We start from the raw sequence: 18,006 nt of genomic DNA, 5'->3' as shown, positions 1-18,006 counted from the left end.
GAGATAATGGAGCAGCAGAAACTGCTGCTTAGAATTGTCGCAAGGACTAAATAGGTTCAATGCATGTAAAAGCACTTGTAACATAGTACAAATGCACAGTACAAGGCACTCAATTTTAGAGGGCTTTATTTTAGTTCCCTCCCCCCTACCCTACATCTTAGATAGTAACCATCTGTACATTAAGTGAAAGAAAGTGCAAATTCAGGTCACTTTACCTCTGTGCAACTTAAATTGAATGGATTGGACAATCTTTCAGGAAAACTCTCAAATTCTTTCATCTATTGCCCATGGGAATTCTCATAGCCACTGTCATTTCTTGAGTAACAGATTATTCAAACCCAAAGCTATTAACATTTATTAAGTACCCATACACAGTATTCTAAGATTTAGGTTTGATTCAATTAACCAAAAAGAAAATAAATAAGAACAACTTCTGAAACAGGTTATCACGCCCATTTTACAACTGAAAAAACTGAGACCTAGGTTAAACAACTTGTCCAAATATCCTGCCAAGTCTATCCAGCCCCAGGACAACTGAGCCATAGTATTGTTATAAGACAAACACAGTTAACACTGAGTTACTCAGGGGCCCCTATCAGAATTACTTGACTTCTTTACCTCTTTAATACTATTTCACATTCTTAATGGAATTAGCAATTCTGATAAAAGATTTTGAGAAAGCAGGGCCTGAGTGAGATTCCTGGCAACAAGGTAGCTATCAGGCGATTTTCTCAGAATTTCATTTGTTAGTGCTTTTTCTTTTCTCATTTGCTACTATAATCAAGATTTGGTCACAAATCTAGAAAAAGATGACAAAATGTATTTTTGACCTTATCACATCTATATAAAACACATACTTTGGTGAACAAATTCCTTACTTTTGTAGCACATTTTCCTTCGTTTAAAATTTAAGACTGTAAAGTTTTTTGAAGAATTTACTGTCAAGTTGAGCTGCATTAGTATCATAACCTCAGAATCTACTTTGCCAGTACAGGAAAGCTCGACCCGAAACACTGTTTAAAAAACAAAAAAGAAAAAATATTTTAATTTTCTAAAAAATCAACATTAATACCTAGTATTTTACAGTTCTTTATTTTTGTTGCATAAAACTAAAAGAATATTTACATAATACTAAAATTTTCAGAGAACTTATCTTCAGACTACATACCTTTAGACATCATTTATTATAGATATAAAAGTTAAGCATTAAAGAACAAGCCAAGACATAAAAGAAGAGATTATTATCTTCAACTTTTTCTCATGATTTTTAATAGATTACTTTGTCTCATAAGTCCTCTCATTATAATATAGTAAAGCTACTGAATAAGGCAAACCATGCTACCTTACCAGTCACATCAGCAACGATAACAAAAATTACTTGACAAAAAGGAAACACAATTTATCACCAAAATGCAATTATGTATTGCTCTTAACGAAGATTAAATATAAACCCATAAACTGATAGCCTGATAAATCAGTCAACTGTGAATTTAAAAAATACAAAGCTTTCAAAACAAAACCTTTCTTTTTTTAATGTGTTATGTTTTTTTTTTTTTAATTTATTTCTGAGAGTAAGAGAGACAGAGCACGAGCAGGGAAGGGGCAGAGAGAGAGAGGGAGACACAGAATCTGAAATAGGCTCCAGCCTCTGAGCTGTCAGCACAGAGTCCCACACGGGGCTCAAACTCACAGACCACGAGATCATGACCCAAGCCGAAGTCTGATGCTTAACCGTCTGAGCCACCCAAGCACCCCCCAAAAAACCTTTCTAAACAGAAACTGACTTTAATCAATTATTGTAGCAATGAGGTAACAGACTTCGGTGCACACCATTTTTTTCCAATCTTTCAGTTTAAGATTCTTTTCCTATAAATTTAGAGTATCATTCTTTTCTTCTTTTCAGAGAGAGAGAGGGAGAAAGCACACACTAAGCAGGGTAGAAGAAGAGGGAGAGAGAGAAAGGGAGAATCTCAAGCAGGCTCCACATTCAGCATGGAGCCCAATGCGGGGCTCAATCCCATGACCCTGGGATCATGACATGAGCTGAAATCAAGAGTTGAATGCTCAACTGACTGAGCCACCTAGGTGCCCCTACAATATCATTCTATCTGTATAAGCATATGAAAAATATGGGCATTTCTGAACTTCTTTACTGACCCATAAAAATGAGTAAGCCTCCCTATGCTTTCCTAAAGCTTAATGCACGTCACCAATAACAATGAGTGACTGCCAGAAAAAGTTCCACAATATTGTGGAAAGTACATGGCTTACCCTTTCAAATTTTAAGAAGTTCACTGTTCTTAAAATCTCATATCTTTAGGAGCTTTTCTCAAAAGGCTGACTCAATAGTAGTTAAACTGGTATATATATGACACTTAAATCATTTAGTCAGATTATGTGACTATCCTGTGCAGATGCTGTGCCAGGCACCAATGCTAGATGGCTGAAAAAGAGAGCTCCTGTCCTCAGGTTAACCACAGGCCAGCAGAGAGAGACAAGCACAAAGAATTACAAGATAATGTAATCAGTTCAAAAACATTTAAATTACAAGATCCTGCAGGGTAGGAAGAACAAGATCCTGCAGGGTAGTATGAGTAGGAGTATATAAGCAGAAAAGAGGAAAAGGCAGTTCCAAATATACTGACGAGCACGTGCAAAGGCAAGGATGTCAAAACCGCATGTAGTATGGCACCACTGGAACGCTGGGGCAAATGCAGCAACACAGCTAGACAGGCAGGTAAGGGGACAGGATAAACATACAACACACTGGCTGGAGAGTCTGCAGTGGACTCAGCTGATGGGAGTAAGGGGCCCTGATGGGCTTGATGTCATTTGGTCAGATAGGAGTGTTCAGTGATCATCCAGGCCATGGTGTGGGAATTTGTCAAAAACGAACAAGACCAGACACAGAGATCCATGTGGAGGCCAGTGCCAGCAATGCAGAAAAAGGAGATAAGGAAGTGCTGAGTATAGACAGTTCTGGAAAGGATGGAAAAGAGGGAATGGTTTAAAACACAGTGCAAATAATCAGTATTTTCAAAAATTACTTTTCAAAGTACTTATACACTTATGCCTACCAAGTAGAATACACTATATGTCAATTGTTAAGCTGTTCTTTTTGGGATATGGGGGACACAATTGAAAACAGTATGTTCACTCTTTCAGACTCACCTGATAAAGTGCGTGGAACTTCCCCCTGAGCAGAAATGTTGACCTGGGGCATGTCCATAGCCACAAAATTGTCTACTTGGAATCCCAGCTTATATTCAACCTGTAAAATGTAGAAATAAAGAAACTGAATCTGTGGTAACAGAAAGGACACTAACAATTTGGCTTTACTGATTAACTCATTAACTAATAAATGCATGAGTATTTATTATTATGTACAAATCTAGCTCTAACAAAATCCAAATTGTCAGAAACAGTCCTAGGAGTTTTCAACTGGATAAAAACTCAACCCAGTAAAGCCACCCCTCTATTTCATGTCCAGAACAGTACCACCACTCTCCTATAAAATCTGCCAACTAGGATTCAGAAATCTTGCTGAAGACTACACTACCACTGACCGAAGAGCCCTGGAGAGACAGATACGAAAAGCCAAGTTGTTGAGATGTGTAATTTACAGACCACTGACTAGTCACCAATGTCTTCTCTAATTAATAAGTGCCAGGCTCTAAGGCTTTCCATGTAGCTGGTGGATGAAGGTCTACGCTATAGACCCACTCACTACACAAGATTACAAAGCACAGATTTCTCACAGAATATCTCTAGTCCAGCTTTCACCATGAAGAAAGTTTATGTTTGGACACCCATCTAATCTCTGAATCTATTTTTCAAGTGAGTCGGTATCCAGAAAGGAAAAGAGGTGACTATGAAGGCATCACTGGAACACCAATATTAACTATCGATACCTGGCCCACTTGGGGGCTTAACATAACCAGCCAGCCCCAATAATACAGCCCTACTGCTAGATTGATAGTCATGAAAGAAACAACTCAAACTGCAAAACAATAGCTGAAATTCAGAATAGCTGCCACCTTCAAGACCTTCAATGAGGCCTTATATTTCACATTACTCTTTGAACAGCCCACTGGGGTCTTGATGAGAACAGGTACTCCTCTCCCATTCACTGGTCACATGGGTAGTTTTGGTGGAGAGATAGAATTGGCAGAAGGCAAGGGACAGTGGATTGGGAAAAGAGTGATAGGAAAGAGGTTTATGAAACCATTCTTTAAGAAATTTAACTAGGAAAAATGGAACAAGGTTGGGAGTGGTGTGAGAAAGAGGTGACAGATTCTAAAGCTTTTCTTTCTTTTTTCAATGGGCAGTATTAAAATGTGTTCATATGCTAATGAAAAAAGCCAACGAAATGGGACATAATAAAGATGAAAGGAAATAGGAAGAGAGTACCATCCTAGCTTATAAGGAAAGGGGTGGACCTGGACATTGGCTGGGGCAAAGGGTGTTTATCAAAGGATAAGAAGGGTTCAAGCCAATGGATTTAACTCTCACTGTGGGTGTCTTTTCACACTTTCATACTTGAATGTCCCTAAACACTGTAGGGGTATAAATCATATTATTACCTTACAGTTAAGATACACAGACAAACAACTGTTAAAGGCTGTATTTGGGAAGTGCCATGTTCACAACAAAGAAAATGGTCTTGCTGCTGCCTGTCACTGACTTTGTGGTACCTCAGGCTAGTCAGTATTCACTCTTACCCTAGCACACCACATTTCTGTCACTGCCACCAGGGGGTGCTAGAGAGCTAGCTACACCGTTGTGTTTGGGCCAAGGAGCAGACTTTCCAGCAACACTCGCTAACTATAACACTACAGAATGCATTGACTATATTCCTGTATCTATGCTGTCTTTGAATAGGACAATACATGAAGTGCAAGTGCACAAAAGAAATTAAGCATAATCAGTAAGAATTGGATAGGAACCATGAGACTGTGTGACCTTTAGGTATATTAACTTTCCTGAGTTTCAGTTTTTGTAAAATGAGGCTAACACATTATGAGGATCAAAGAGGATAATTAAGACAACACACCTGTCAGCTTGGCACAAGTCCCCTGACAAATGCATACCGCAGTGGCATCAGCTGTCATTCCAGAGTAGCTACCCCACTGCCCCATTGTGCTTCCCCTATAGGCACCAGCCTACTACTAACCCCAGAGATTGACAAAAGTAAGCCTTCCAGTGCTCTGCCAAGAACTTGCTGCAGTCCTTCTGTTTTGTCCTCCATCTTGGGACCCCCACTATTCTAAACAGCCCCCTACACTCTCAGCCTTTTCATAAATGTCTTCTCCACCTTCTCCTACAACCTGGCTTTCCTCAGATCTCTTCTCCCTGCCTATCATTCAGTTCTTACAACACCTAACCCTTAGGGTCTAGACAATAGGGTCTGCATTCTTTTAGGGTCATTAGGTCCTTTCTAGACATGCTTCCCTCATGAGAAATCCCCTATACCCTGAAGCTCACAAATTCTACTCAAGATGGCTATTTCTCATGCCATAAACATCAACAACAGACAAAAACTTTGCAGAGGCCTTGGCCCTTGGCTCACTTTGTCTCCTGTCACCTTCCCGGGTGGGCTTCAATATTACAGTATTCAGTAAACCTACATAACAAAGAATTACTCCAGAACCAAAACAAACACAAAAATCCCACCCTATCAAAGACCCCATCACTACCTCTGATTCCTATAAAACCAGTTTCTTTGTCTCCATCACTGATTCAGCCAACACTTATGAAACACATGTGTAAGCCAATGGCGGTGTACAGAACTGGGCTACAGTGGACAGTTCAGCTATTTCCCTTCTCTCTGATCCAGCCAGTGGCCTGGTTTCACTTTCCTACAGACTATGCCCCGAAGACTACAAGGTTACTGACATGATAACTGGTTCATTCCCCTCCATACTCTTAGAGGGCCGCACCAGCACCCTAACCACCTCTCACTCTCATGTTGCCCAGCACGGATGGAGGAAATCCATTCCTGGAGAAAAGGGTGCTGCTACACAAGAATGACCCCTAAGCTCAAGACAGACCCATAATCCTATCAGCAAGCCCTTCATCACAGCCTCTTCTCTCTCCCTAGTCTACTCACTCCAAATGTCACAGGACCTCACCACTTCACTACCTGCTGCCCTCCCCACTTCCTCACTCTCAATGTTCTTATCTCCTTTAGCTAGCACACAAGGACCCCCCCCCTTCTTTATTTCTTTTCAGCACCAGAGAGATCTGTTAGAGTACTCAACCTCTGCCCTCCAGCCCCAAGGAAAGACATATTCTCCTCTCCAAATAATAAACACTCCTCTCCTAGTATATTAGGTTCTAACCCGTTTCATCACTGATGGGATCTTGTATCATCCACTGGTCTCTCACTCTCCTATAACTTCAACCTCTCCCATAGGTGCAATTACCTACTAGACATATATGTCTAATAATCTTATAGCTCTCAAATCTAACAGATTCAAAGCCAAATGTATGTTTCCCCACATTTGCTATCTCTTTTATTCTAGGTCTCAGTTATCGTAAGCAGAGACACAGCTAACCAGAGACCAGAACTTCTAAGAAAGCAGAGAGCAGCAAATGGGGTCACAGGCCCTAACGGCAATGTGGAGGGTAGGGGGCAAGACTAACACCTAAGTATCTCAAGGAAGTAAGAGGGAAGGGAAATGAGCTTGTGAGTGGAGCTAGGGAGAGGTGGCAAAGGGACTGGGTAGCAAGTTTAAGAAGGCTGACCTCTGGCCAGAACAGCAGCCTGGAGGAACAAGGAGTATGAGAGCACAGAAGCCTGCCGTTTGCTGGCCCCCTTTCTGAGGGACTATCTACATATGTGAGGCATTCACAGGGCGGTTCTCTTCTCCCTCTGAAATCCTTAGGATATTAATTTTTAAACTGCAGTTTCTGGGGTCAGAGAACTGTAAATTTTCTCTACTTTGCCATGTATCGATCTACATGGAATCTCACTTTCCAGTGATCCTTGAAGAAACAGATCCATTCTAAAGCTAACACTCATAAACTAGTGGAACAAAGAAAATGTGAACAGCAGTTGTTTATCAGAAAAAAGAGGGAGCCAAAATATTTCAGAAAAGAAGCTAGAGAAAATATAAATATTTGAATAAGCTAAAAAATAAACATTTTTGGTAATCTTCCCTTACTTGGAAACAAACGGCAATTGCCAATAGGCAGCTGATGAGTAAAGCCATTTCTTTCTGGAACACAGTACAGATTTAAAGTGAATACATTTGCCTACAGCTGGATAGCCTTTTAATTTCTCTGAATTGACCAGAAGTGCTCCTTTTTCATAGAAATCCCACTCTGCAGGGGATACTGCTGGCTCTCCCTTGGGCTGCTGCAGGAACTCTGGACAAGTTCCCTACAAAACCTCCTGACAATGATGAAGAATTCCTGAAACCTGAGAAGAGATACAGAGTGGATGTGAGTTGGAGGAATATTCTGCTACATTTTGGTATATTTTTGCCTTCCAACTCTCTAAAATACCTACAGACACTTAATAGATGCAATGGAATGCTTTTTTCCCCTAGATATCAGAGAATGTTCCAGAATACAGAAGAACCTAATTATTTGTTAAAACCACCTAGTAATCTTTGCATTCTTTTTTGATGACCACGTGGCCTTGTGAAAGAGAAGAAATTACCAGTGTTTTTATCCCACCTGGAATTGCAATTAACCAATGGTATTTAACAACCACTCACTAAAGCAATCTGACACAGATGTCAAGAATAAGATAAGCTTTAGCCTCTGAGAAGACCATAGTCTGTTTTGCAAGACAAAAGCCAAGTAAACACTGAAGAACAACACTATTAGCAAAAGCTCTGATGTGTGAAAACTAACGTTAAAGTATCTATGGTGTGAACGGACATATCAAGGAGAACCTTGAGATTTTTGGAAGTGAATATTTTACCTCCTGGCTCATCTTAAAAAGCAAGAACTGAGAAATTCTGATAAAGGGTTAGAGTGTAGGATCCACAGCCTTCCTCCAGAAAGTTCACGATCGCATCTCAGAGCCAACAAGATTAGGTGAAGAACCCTCTGTATCTCCCCAGGTGAAGAAGTCATGTCTCTCTTGCTCCCTTGTATGACTTTCCCACTTGAAGTCATCTCTACTTCCTGTGTCTTCTGCTTCCAATACTACCTTAAGCAAGTCTCCTTCCAAATCTAGGTCTTATTTTTTTTTTCATAGTAAGTGATCAATAAACCAAAGTGCAACCATTTAATGTATTTTTTTAGTGATTTGAAGGAAAAAAGTTCAAGTCTATATGCAGGGACAGAGAACCTTTATCAGAATATGTTGTTCAGTGCTCTGCAAACTGCAGAAAGTACGCAGTGTATAACTTGTTAAAAAAAAAAATATATATATATATACATATTCACACACACACATACATATACACTTGTGCTTATCCATGCACAGACTATCCTTAGAATAGAAGACAGGAATCAGGTAACAGTGGTTGCCAATGGAAGGGAAACTCAGTGGCTGGATTGTTTGGGGATGGTACTAGGAAGGTGTAGAGGACTTAATTTTCACTGTTTACCCCTTCCCTTATGCCTTTTGAATTCTGTACCATATACATAAATTGAATACTCAAAAGACCAAATTTTAAAATAAGCAAAGTTAAATTAATTACCAAAGAGATTATAACCTAAAACTGGAATTAGGAGTTGCATTGGTGGCCAAAGCCTGAAACTGAATACAAATATATTCCTTAGTTTTTTATTATAAAATGTTATAAGATAGAAGATGATTACTTTCCCCTAAATTCTAAACCCTGTTACACATGAACTTGTGAAATTAGTTTTGCTATATATTCAATCTTTGAATTTCATCTATTCCTCCAAATTTACAACTTTATTCACAGTGAAATATGTGAAAAGTCCCAGATGGACAACTAGTGTCAAGTATACCCAGCTATGTTTCACACTTCTACAAACAGGAAATTCACCACTCCGAAAGCAGTACATTCCAACTTTAAAAAGCTCTAAGTGCTCAGAAGATCCCCATTTGTTGAGCTGTGCCCTGTGGCTTCTATCTATGCATCTCTTCTGTAGTCAGTAAAAGAGGACCTGTAACCAAGCGTAAGTACCAAGTGCTATACACGGAACACAGAGAAAGACGAAAAGGAGTTCCTCACTTTGAAGTGTTTTGCATCTAGGAGGGAGACAGAAAAGAAAATCAACTACCACAACACTGTTAGATTATGCTAAGGGTTATGAGGGAGGAAAGAGAAAGGTGCCGTGGGTACAGAAAGCACCTGACACGGTTGAAGGAAAGGTGACACCAGTTCTGAGATTTATGAGACGAACAGGAGTTAGTGAGGTAAATAAAGAATGGAGAAAGGGAATTTCTTGCAATATAAACAGCAGCAACGTAACAGAGTCCAGGCCATTCAAAAAATTGCCAAACAAAATGGCACTAAATAACTAGCTGGAGAGGAAGGAGAAAAGAAAGGCAGGGACAAGATCATAAAGGCTTCCTAAAAAATCAGAACTTTATTCTGGTGGCAACTGGGAGCCCTAGAGTTGCTTCTGAGGGTGGGAGTAGGGGGTGAGGGTGGGGCAGGAGTGCAGCAACAAGTCAGTCCAGAGGCAAGGAAACTAGTTAGAAAACTATTTCCCATCTAGTTAAGAAACAAAAAAGGCCCAAACTACAGATGAGGCATTAAGTCCAGAGAGAGGTAGGAGATGAATTTAAGGTATAATTAATTATGAAAGACAATCAACTGGACCTGGCAGGTGCAGGAGAAGAAGTACTGGACCCCTTCTAGGCTTCTGTCCTAGATGTGTAAATAGGTGGCAATGCCCTCCAACAAGTCAGGGAACTTCTGCCCTCCCAGGAATATCATATCAGCAACAGTAGCCCAAATGTGCACTAATGATGGTATTTAAAACCTGCCACAGAAGTAGTTTAGAATTTATGAGTGAAGAATATGGAAGTACCATAAGAGCTATGCCAAGGCTCCTCCTGACCCAACATGTGCCCAGGCCAGTACTGTTTCAAATATATATATTCATCTGAACCCATACCTCTATCTACTCTCTTCCACTCCAACTTCCTTCTGCGACAGGCTTTAAAAGTCCTCAGACATCCACTATTAGCAATGTCAGATCCCTGAAACTCACTCCAGATAAAAAACATCTAATGTATGTGTATTTTTTAAAAAGAATGATTAAGAGAGTTTAATTCTCTTCACTTCTAACTGCCACATGGCACACTGCCAATTTTTATTTACAAGTCACTAACCATATACTTGCCCAGGTTAGATCATTATTTTTTCCTAAGTAGGCCCAGGAATAATCATACCCTATTCAACGGCAGTGGAGTACTAGAATAGATTCTCTACTATTTCATTCGATTTTTCGCTACTTTAAAATATATGTATTATTTGCTTTTATATTTACCAACATTAAAGGTAGGAAAAGTAACAAAGGATTTATTATCAATTTTTTGGAGAATATAAAAAGATTCTCCGCCTAAAAGATGTTCACAGAAACACTGGATCTCAGAGTTGCAAGGGAACTTAAAATTCAAGACCCACTGCTCCACAAATCCTTGAATTCCCTCTACAACACTCCCACGAAATAGTTACCCAGTATAGATCTGACCTCTTCCAGTGAGAGGAAACTTACTACTCATCAATAGCACTGGCTAAAAAGTGAAACCTAGTTCTAAACACAGATGCAAATACTAGTAGTTTAAAGGGTGATGAGGAATGGAATTTTTTAAATATAATTTCACAAAATCTCCCCACAATTACTTACTCATCCCAAAGGAGAACACTTTGGTAGAGAAACCTAGTGAACTGAGTGATCAGAGATCACCAGTAATAGGACAAGATGACATCATGCGTCCTGTGAAGGACAGCATTTTTGTGGTGTTACTAGCAAAGACACGTTCCTGAATCTAATCATGAGGAAACCTCAGACAACTCAAATTGAAGGACATTCTACAAAATACTTGGCCTATTTATTTCAAAATCATCAAGGTCAAAGCACACAAAGAAAGGCCAAAGAAATGTTCCAGGTTAATAGAGGATTAAAGGTACCTTAATCAACTGCATGGATGATCCTGAATCAGGTGAAAAAAAGAGCTATAAAGAACATCATCATGATAATTGGTGAAACGTGAGTACTACAGATTAGATACTGGATAACAGTATTATATCCACATTTAGTTTCCTGATTTTGATCATTGTACTTAGGCTTTATAAAGAATGCCTTTATTCTCAGGCTCTTGGGTGGCTCAGTTGGTTGAGTGTCCAACTTCAGCTCAGGTCGTGCTCTCATGGATTATGAGTTCAAGCCCTGCATCAGGCTCTCTGCCGTCAGTGCAGAACCTGCTTCAGTTCCTCTGTCCCCCTCTCTCTCTCTGCACCTTACCCACTCTTTACAAAAAAAAAAAAAAAAAAAAGAATGCCCTTATTCTTAGAAAATATACATTGATGTATTCAAGGCTAAATGGGCAGGATGCTTGCAATTCACTTTCATATAGTTCAAGAAGAAAGGGTGTGTGCATGAGAGTGGAAGGAAAGAAACAATGAATGATAAAGTAAGCAAACCAGTAATAATCAGTGAATGTGGGTAAAGGATATATGAGAATTATTTGTACTGTTCTTATAATTTTCCTTTATGTTTGAAATCATATCATAATTAAAAGTTACCCCCACCTCTAAATAATAAGGTCACATAATGTTATGTAAGAATACTGGAAAATGTGTTAGTCCAGTTTCCTTGAAGAGTCCAGATGCTTACTCATTGAAAATGACACAGATCATATTAAAATATCTCAGGGTGGGGCACCTGGGTGGCTCAGCTGGTTAGGTGTCCAACTTCAGCTCAGGTCATGATCCCACAGTTCATGAGTTTGAGTCCTGTGTCGGGTTCTGTGCTGACAGAAGTCTGCTTTGGATTCTGTGTCTCCCTGCTTTGGATTCCATGTCTCCCTCTTTCTCTGCCCCTTCCCCACTTGTGCTCTGTCTCTCTCTCTCTCTCTTTCAAAAATAAATAAACATTAAAAAAATTTTAATGTCTCAGGTGAACCTTTTCTGAATTATCTGTACCATTTATTTTGGCAGTTCAGCATATCCAGGTTACCATTTACTACATGTTCTTAATTGTTTCGCATGACTTCTCTCTCTTGACCTGTTTTTGCAGTTTTCACCCTAAAGAGACCTATCTACTGCTAAAAAAGCAGCCCATGTTTGGATACCCCAAGGCAACAGTGTTGGACAGTTGAGGTGCTCCAACAAGGCACATATGTTTTACCCAGAATCCAAGCTAAGTCAACTTTAATCACATTACTGCAGTTTATATTTTAATGCCTGTATGTATATGTGTATATAATGTTTCTGTAACATGCTTGAGTATATATACAGCTGATCCTTGAACAATATGTGTTTGAACTGCACAAGCCCACTTATGTGGATTTTTTTTTTTTTTTAGGAGAGCACAAGTAGGGGAGAGGGGCAGAGAGAGAGACAGAATCCCCAAGCAGGCTCCACACTCAGCATGGAGCCCAATGTAGGGCTTAATCCCATGACTCGGGGATCATGACCTGAGACAAAATCAAGAGTGGGATATTCAAATGAATGAGCCACCCAGGCATCCCACACAGATTTTTTTTTTATAGTATAGTACTATAAATGGATTTTCTCTTCCTTATGATTATTTTTAACATTTTCTTTCTCTAGCTTACTTTTTGTAAGAATTACAGTATATAATATCTATAACATATGGGGCACCTGGATGGCTCAGTCAGTTAAGCAACCAATTTCGGCTCAGGTCATGATCTTGTGGTCTGTGGGTTCAAGCCCCACATCAGGCCCTATGCTGGCAGCTCAGACCCTGGAGCCTGTTTCATATTCTCTCTCTCTCTCTCTCTCTCTCTCTCTCTCTCTCTCTGCCCCTCCCCCACTCATGCTCTGTCTCTCTCAAAAATAAACATTTAAAAAAATTTTTTTAAATATCTATAACATTCAAAATATGTGACCATTAGTAGTTAAGTTTTGAAGCAATCAAAAGTTCTATGTGGATTTTCAACTGCAGGGGGAGCACATCAGTACCCTGTAACCCCCACGTTATTCAAGGGTCAACTGTAATAATAATAGGAATATATGGATAATTATATAATCATTTTTACTCACTGATTAGCAAACAACTATACTTAAAATATTTAGTGTTAAGGAGTGAACTGAAGAAATAAATAAACACCCCTATTCATTTGGTAACGAACATTGGTTCATTGGTACCATCTTGGGAGAGGGAAGGAGAAATAATTTGGCAATGTTAATCAAAACTTTAAACACTCTGACCCTGCCATTTCACTACTTGGTGATAATTTACTATTCAAAAATTATGCCACAAGTGCACAAAATTTTTTGAACAAAGATGTTCTCAATGTATGCATGCACACACACACACACATATATATACACCCAAGTACACATTCACACACATATTTTTTCTATGTTTCTATATTCAACAATAACAAAGGTAGAAACAGTAACAAAAGATGAACTACCAATTGTTTTCACTATCTCTGTACTATGGATTTTGCCTGACAGATGAAGGGAAGGAAACTATCTCTAACACAGAAAGGAAGCATTGTTTGAAACAGTGAAATGCTATTAAAAATACACGTGTCAATGAGGCACTTAAGAAATAATCATACATTCGGGTGCCTGGGTGGCTCAGTTGGTTAAACATCTGACTCTTGATTTCAGCTCAGGTCATGATCTCACAGTCATGAAATCGAGTCCCACATCAGGCTCTGTGCTGAGTGTGGAGCCTGCTTAAGATTCTCACTGTCTCAGGACCACCATGAGATACTACTTCATGCCCACTATGATGGATATAATCAAAAACCCAGAAAATAACAAGTGTTGGTGAGGATGTAGAGAAATTGGAACCCTTGTACTTTGATGATGAGAATGTAAAATAGTGCAGCCATTTTGGAAGAAATGGCAGTTTCTTAAGAAATTAAACACAATTTTACTACACAACCCAGCAATTTCCAACCTTGGTAAATACCCAAGAGAAATGAAAACATAAGCCTACACAAAGACTTGTATACAAATGATCACAGCAGCATCATTCATAACTAGTCAAAAAGTATACCCCCCCCCCCCAAAAAAAAAACAGTAGAACAACCCAGATGTTCCTCAACTGGTGAATGGATAAACAAATTATGGTCTATCCATTAAAAAGAAATACTACTCGGGGCACCTGGGTGGCTCAGTCGGTTGAGCGTCTGACTTCGGCTCAGGAAATGATCTCGTGATCTGTGGGTTCGAGCCCCACGTCAGGCTCTGTGCTGACAGCTCAGGGCCTGGAGCCTGCTTCGGATTCTGTGTCTCCCTCTCTCTCTCTGCCCCTCCCCCGCTCATGCTCTGTCTCTGTCAAAAATAAGCATTAAAAAAATTTTTTTTAAAGAAATACTACTCAGTAATAAAAAGGAATGAAGTATTGATATCATGCTATAACGTGGACAAATTTTAGAAACATTTGCTAAGTGAAAGAAAACAGTCACAAAAGACCACACTTTCTATGACTCCAGTTATATGAAATGTCCAGAACAGGCAAATGCATAAGGACAGAGGTAGATGAGTAGTTGCCTGTGGTTGGGGGTAGGACTGAAGAGTGACTGCTAACAGGCACAAGGGACCCTATTGGAGTGATGGAAATGTTCAAAAATTGGATTGTGGTGATGGCTGCACAACTCTGGAAAACTCTGCACAAACTCAAAAAAATCACTGGACTATGTACTCAAAATGAGTGAATTTTATTGTACGTAAATCACACCTCAGTAAAGCTGTTAAAAGTAACTAGAATCTGACCATATTATGTTCTTTGCCACTATATCCAGTGTATAGATAATTGTCAAAGTTGTCTTTTACCTTTTCCTTTTTTGTACGTTGTTTTCCATTTTAGTGTTGAACAGCATTGTCACCAGAAATAAATAAGGAAAAGGAGATGAAAAATTTTTTAAATTTAAAAATATTCTCACTCAAAAATAAAAATAAACTAAAAAGAAATAATCATGCATCCATACAATATCATATTATAATAAGCCGTTATACAGAATGAGTTAAATCTGTAAGTAGTGAAATGGAAAGATGCCAAAAGACAGTATTAGGTAAGGGGGAAAATACTGTACAACATAGGTGTCATAAATCCCCTTTTTGTTTAAAAAGGTAAAAAAAAAAGTGAGTTTGGCAGTGTGGGGGTGGCTCAGTGGGTTAAGCATCTGACTCTTGATTGGGCTCAGGTCATGATCTCACGGTTCATGGATTCGAACGCTACACTGGGTTCTGCACTGACAGCATGAGCCTGCTTAGGATTCTTTGTCTCCCTCTCTGTCTGCCCTTCCCCTGCTCACGTTCTCTTTCTCTCTCTCTTTCTCATTCTCTCTCTCAAAAATAAATAAACATTTTTAAAAAATGAGCTTGAAGTATACAAAACTATAAACAACAATAATTTCTGGGTATAGATCTACAAAGTCTTGATAGTTTTTTAAATAATTCTATTAATACTTGGTTTTCCTAGTACTCATTATTGTTTTCGAAGTAGATAAAAAGATCTATATTAAAGTCACCAAATTTAAATGACTTGCAACAAATATCAGGACAAATATCACTTTGTAATACTTAAAAAAAAAAACTCTGCTAGAGATTTTAGTAGCAAAACTATTTTTATTTCCCAAATAAAATCCTACTCAGTTCATATATAATGCTAATAAAGGAAATTAAAGTTGGTTGGAGGAGGTGGGCTCTTCCCTCAGCTTCCCACTTTTGACGTATGAAAAACCTTTTCATGTTCGTGGAGCTCAGTCAGTCAGAGAAAATGTGAAGAATTCAGCTACAAGTAAGCCAGGCAAGAGGTTCATTACAGTTAAAGGAGCTTGGCCACAGCACACGTGGGTGCCTGCATCTGCTGTACCCTACTTTTACCATTTCTCCATAAATGGCAGAACTATATCCATCACATCAAACACGCCTAAAACAACTTCCCCATCCTCCATTCCTATTGTTTCACAATAACAGCACAGTCAAGGGGAGCCTGGGTGGCTCAGTCGGTTAAGCAACTGACTTTGGCTCAGGTCATGATCTCACAGTTCATGGGTTCAAGCCCCACATCAGTCTCTGTGCTGACAGCTCAGAGCCTGAGCCTGCTTCAGATTCTGTGTCTCCCTCTCTGTTCCTCCCCTGCTTGTTCTCTGTCTCTGTCTCTCAAAAACAAATAAACACTTAAAAAAATTAAAAAATAAAAAGATAACAGAACATCAGCAAGTTCAACTGTTCCCTCTTCACATTAGATCTGCATCCCTGCTTGAAAAGCCTGAAAGGACATAAATGTTCTGTCATAAGCCTGACATAAATGGTGGCTACCTTCATTTTATAGGACTTGAGAAAGTCTAAAGGAACAGGCTAAAGACTTAAAATATAAATCTGAAAAGACTCAGTACTGCTACAGCCCACCACCTACTAGCCCTTTTGTATAGATGGCAGTCCATCCCTCAGATATAGGCCTTGCATTGGCATCTGGGCCCGAGTGGTCCTGTCTTGACATCTTTGGTTGACTACTCTCTTACCTTGGACTTTGCATGCCAAGTGAAGTGCAGGAAATTTGTCTCACTGGGTACTAACAGGTTAAAGGATAAGGCGTAGTGACTAATAAGGTCATTTCTCACATAATAAAGTTCTGCATCAAGACCTAGAAAAAAAAACAGAGAAAAAAGAATTAAACACCTAAAATTACAGTCAAAATCATTAACCATTAGGATTTCAAATACTAATAAGAATGAAAATAATATGGATATACAAGTGTATATCATGAATGTCTCTCACATATGCTGTCTAATGAAGCAGGTAGGACAATGAGTTTCATCATCATCAATAAAGATAAAGATGGGACTAAAAACAATTAGGTAGCTATCCAGCTAAACACAGGTGTGTTAGATCCAGAACTCCGGAAGCGAGGACCAATGTGACACTCCTTTTGGACCCGATCCTTCTCAGAATAATGCCTACACACAAGAGCTTCTTCTCTCCGCAAAACTGATGTGGATTTAGGAAAAGAGATTCAAAATGGAAAAGAGAAAGGTACGTAGGTGAAAACATTAGTTTGAGCCAAAGCCTCAAGACCCCAGCCAGAGATGGCCTCCACTTCCTCATCCGCACAACGTCCTGGCCGCTCTGACAGCATTTACCATCATACACTCACATTAGCTGCCACATCAACACATGTCCTCTCCCATACCTAGACTACAAGGTGAACACCGTATTTCTCCTCCTATTCTCAGAACAGTTCTCTGAACAAAGCAGATGCTCAGTAAATACTTGTTAAACAAGTTAGTTCTGCAGATAAAGCAGAAATAACCAAGATGCCTGAGAAATGCTGGAGAAGCAACTCCCAAATCTCACTCACTCCCATATTACCTTTTCCATCAGGGCCACATCTAACCTCCCAACATATACCACATTCTCCAATTAGCATTTTTCTTTGAAATTGATTCAATTTTTTAAAACAAAAATTTTAAAGGAAAATTTAATCACTATCTTGAATGGAAAATTAGTAATTATTGTGAAAAAATACAAGGTAACAAAAAGAAATCACTGAAAAGGAAAACAAAACGGTATTACTAAATTCTAGCTAAATACTGGTGCCTAACGAGGCAGTGAGTGAGCTTAAGTCCAGTTCACTATTTACAAAAAAGTAAGGAGGGAGGTTATCAGCAAGTGTTTGACAAAAGTAAAGAATCAAACAGATGCTTTCTCTCATGATAACCCAAAAGAACTGAATGAATAAAAGCAGGGTAACTCAATTGATTTATGGTTATTTAAATTTCATCTAGGTGTCCCTCTAGTACTGCATGACATATATATTCCATATGCTAGAAGGAAAGGGTACAGGAGAGACCAATCAAAATGTAAATCTCATTTTTACTAAGTCTATACTGTGGGCCTAAAACCTTGATGC

The 18,006-nt window shown here is 39.1% G+C and overlaps 1 protein-coding gene across 3 annotated transcripts in view; it reads right to left on the bottom strand.

The window, feature by feature from the left end:
* RYK (receptor like tyrosine kinase) overlaps positions 1 to 16,819 on the bottom strand; it is a 67,610-nt gene extending 50,791 nt beyond the window's left edge. For 2 of the 3 annotated variants that reach the window (XM_053903797.1, XM_053903798.1), the window contains exons 1-3: positions 16,619 to 16,819; positions 3,172 to 3,271; positions 879 to 1,013 (exon numbers count right to left, since the gene is read on the bottom strand). In XM_053903797.1, coding sequence (XP_053759772.1) covers positions 879 to 1,013; positions 3,172 to 3,271; positions 16,619 to 16,804 — 421 coding nt within the window. In that variant the 5' untranslated portion in view covers positions 16,805 to 16,819. The remainder of the gene's footprint in view (positions 1 to 878; positions 1,014 to 3,171; positions 3,272 to 16,618) is intronic. The other variant, XM_053903799.1, reaches the window with a different exon arrangement.
* Positions 16,820 to 18,006: the final 1,187 nt, after the last annotated feature.

This window comes from Panthera pardus, unplaced genomic scaffold (genome assembly GCF_024362965.1).
Source record: "Panthera pardus isolate Hobbes unplaced genomic scaffold, ASM2436296v1 HiC_scaffold_16, whole genome shotgun sequence".
NCBI lineage: Eukaryota > Metazoa > Chordata > Mammalia > Carnivora > Felidae > Panthera > Panthera pardus.
The sequence above is the reverse complement of the archived record's forward strand: the minus strand, read 5'-3'. Positions and strand labels throughout refer to the sequence as shown.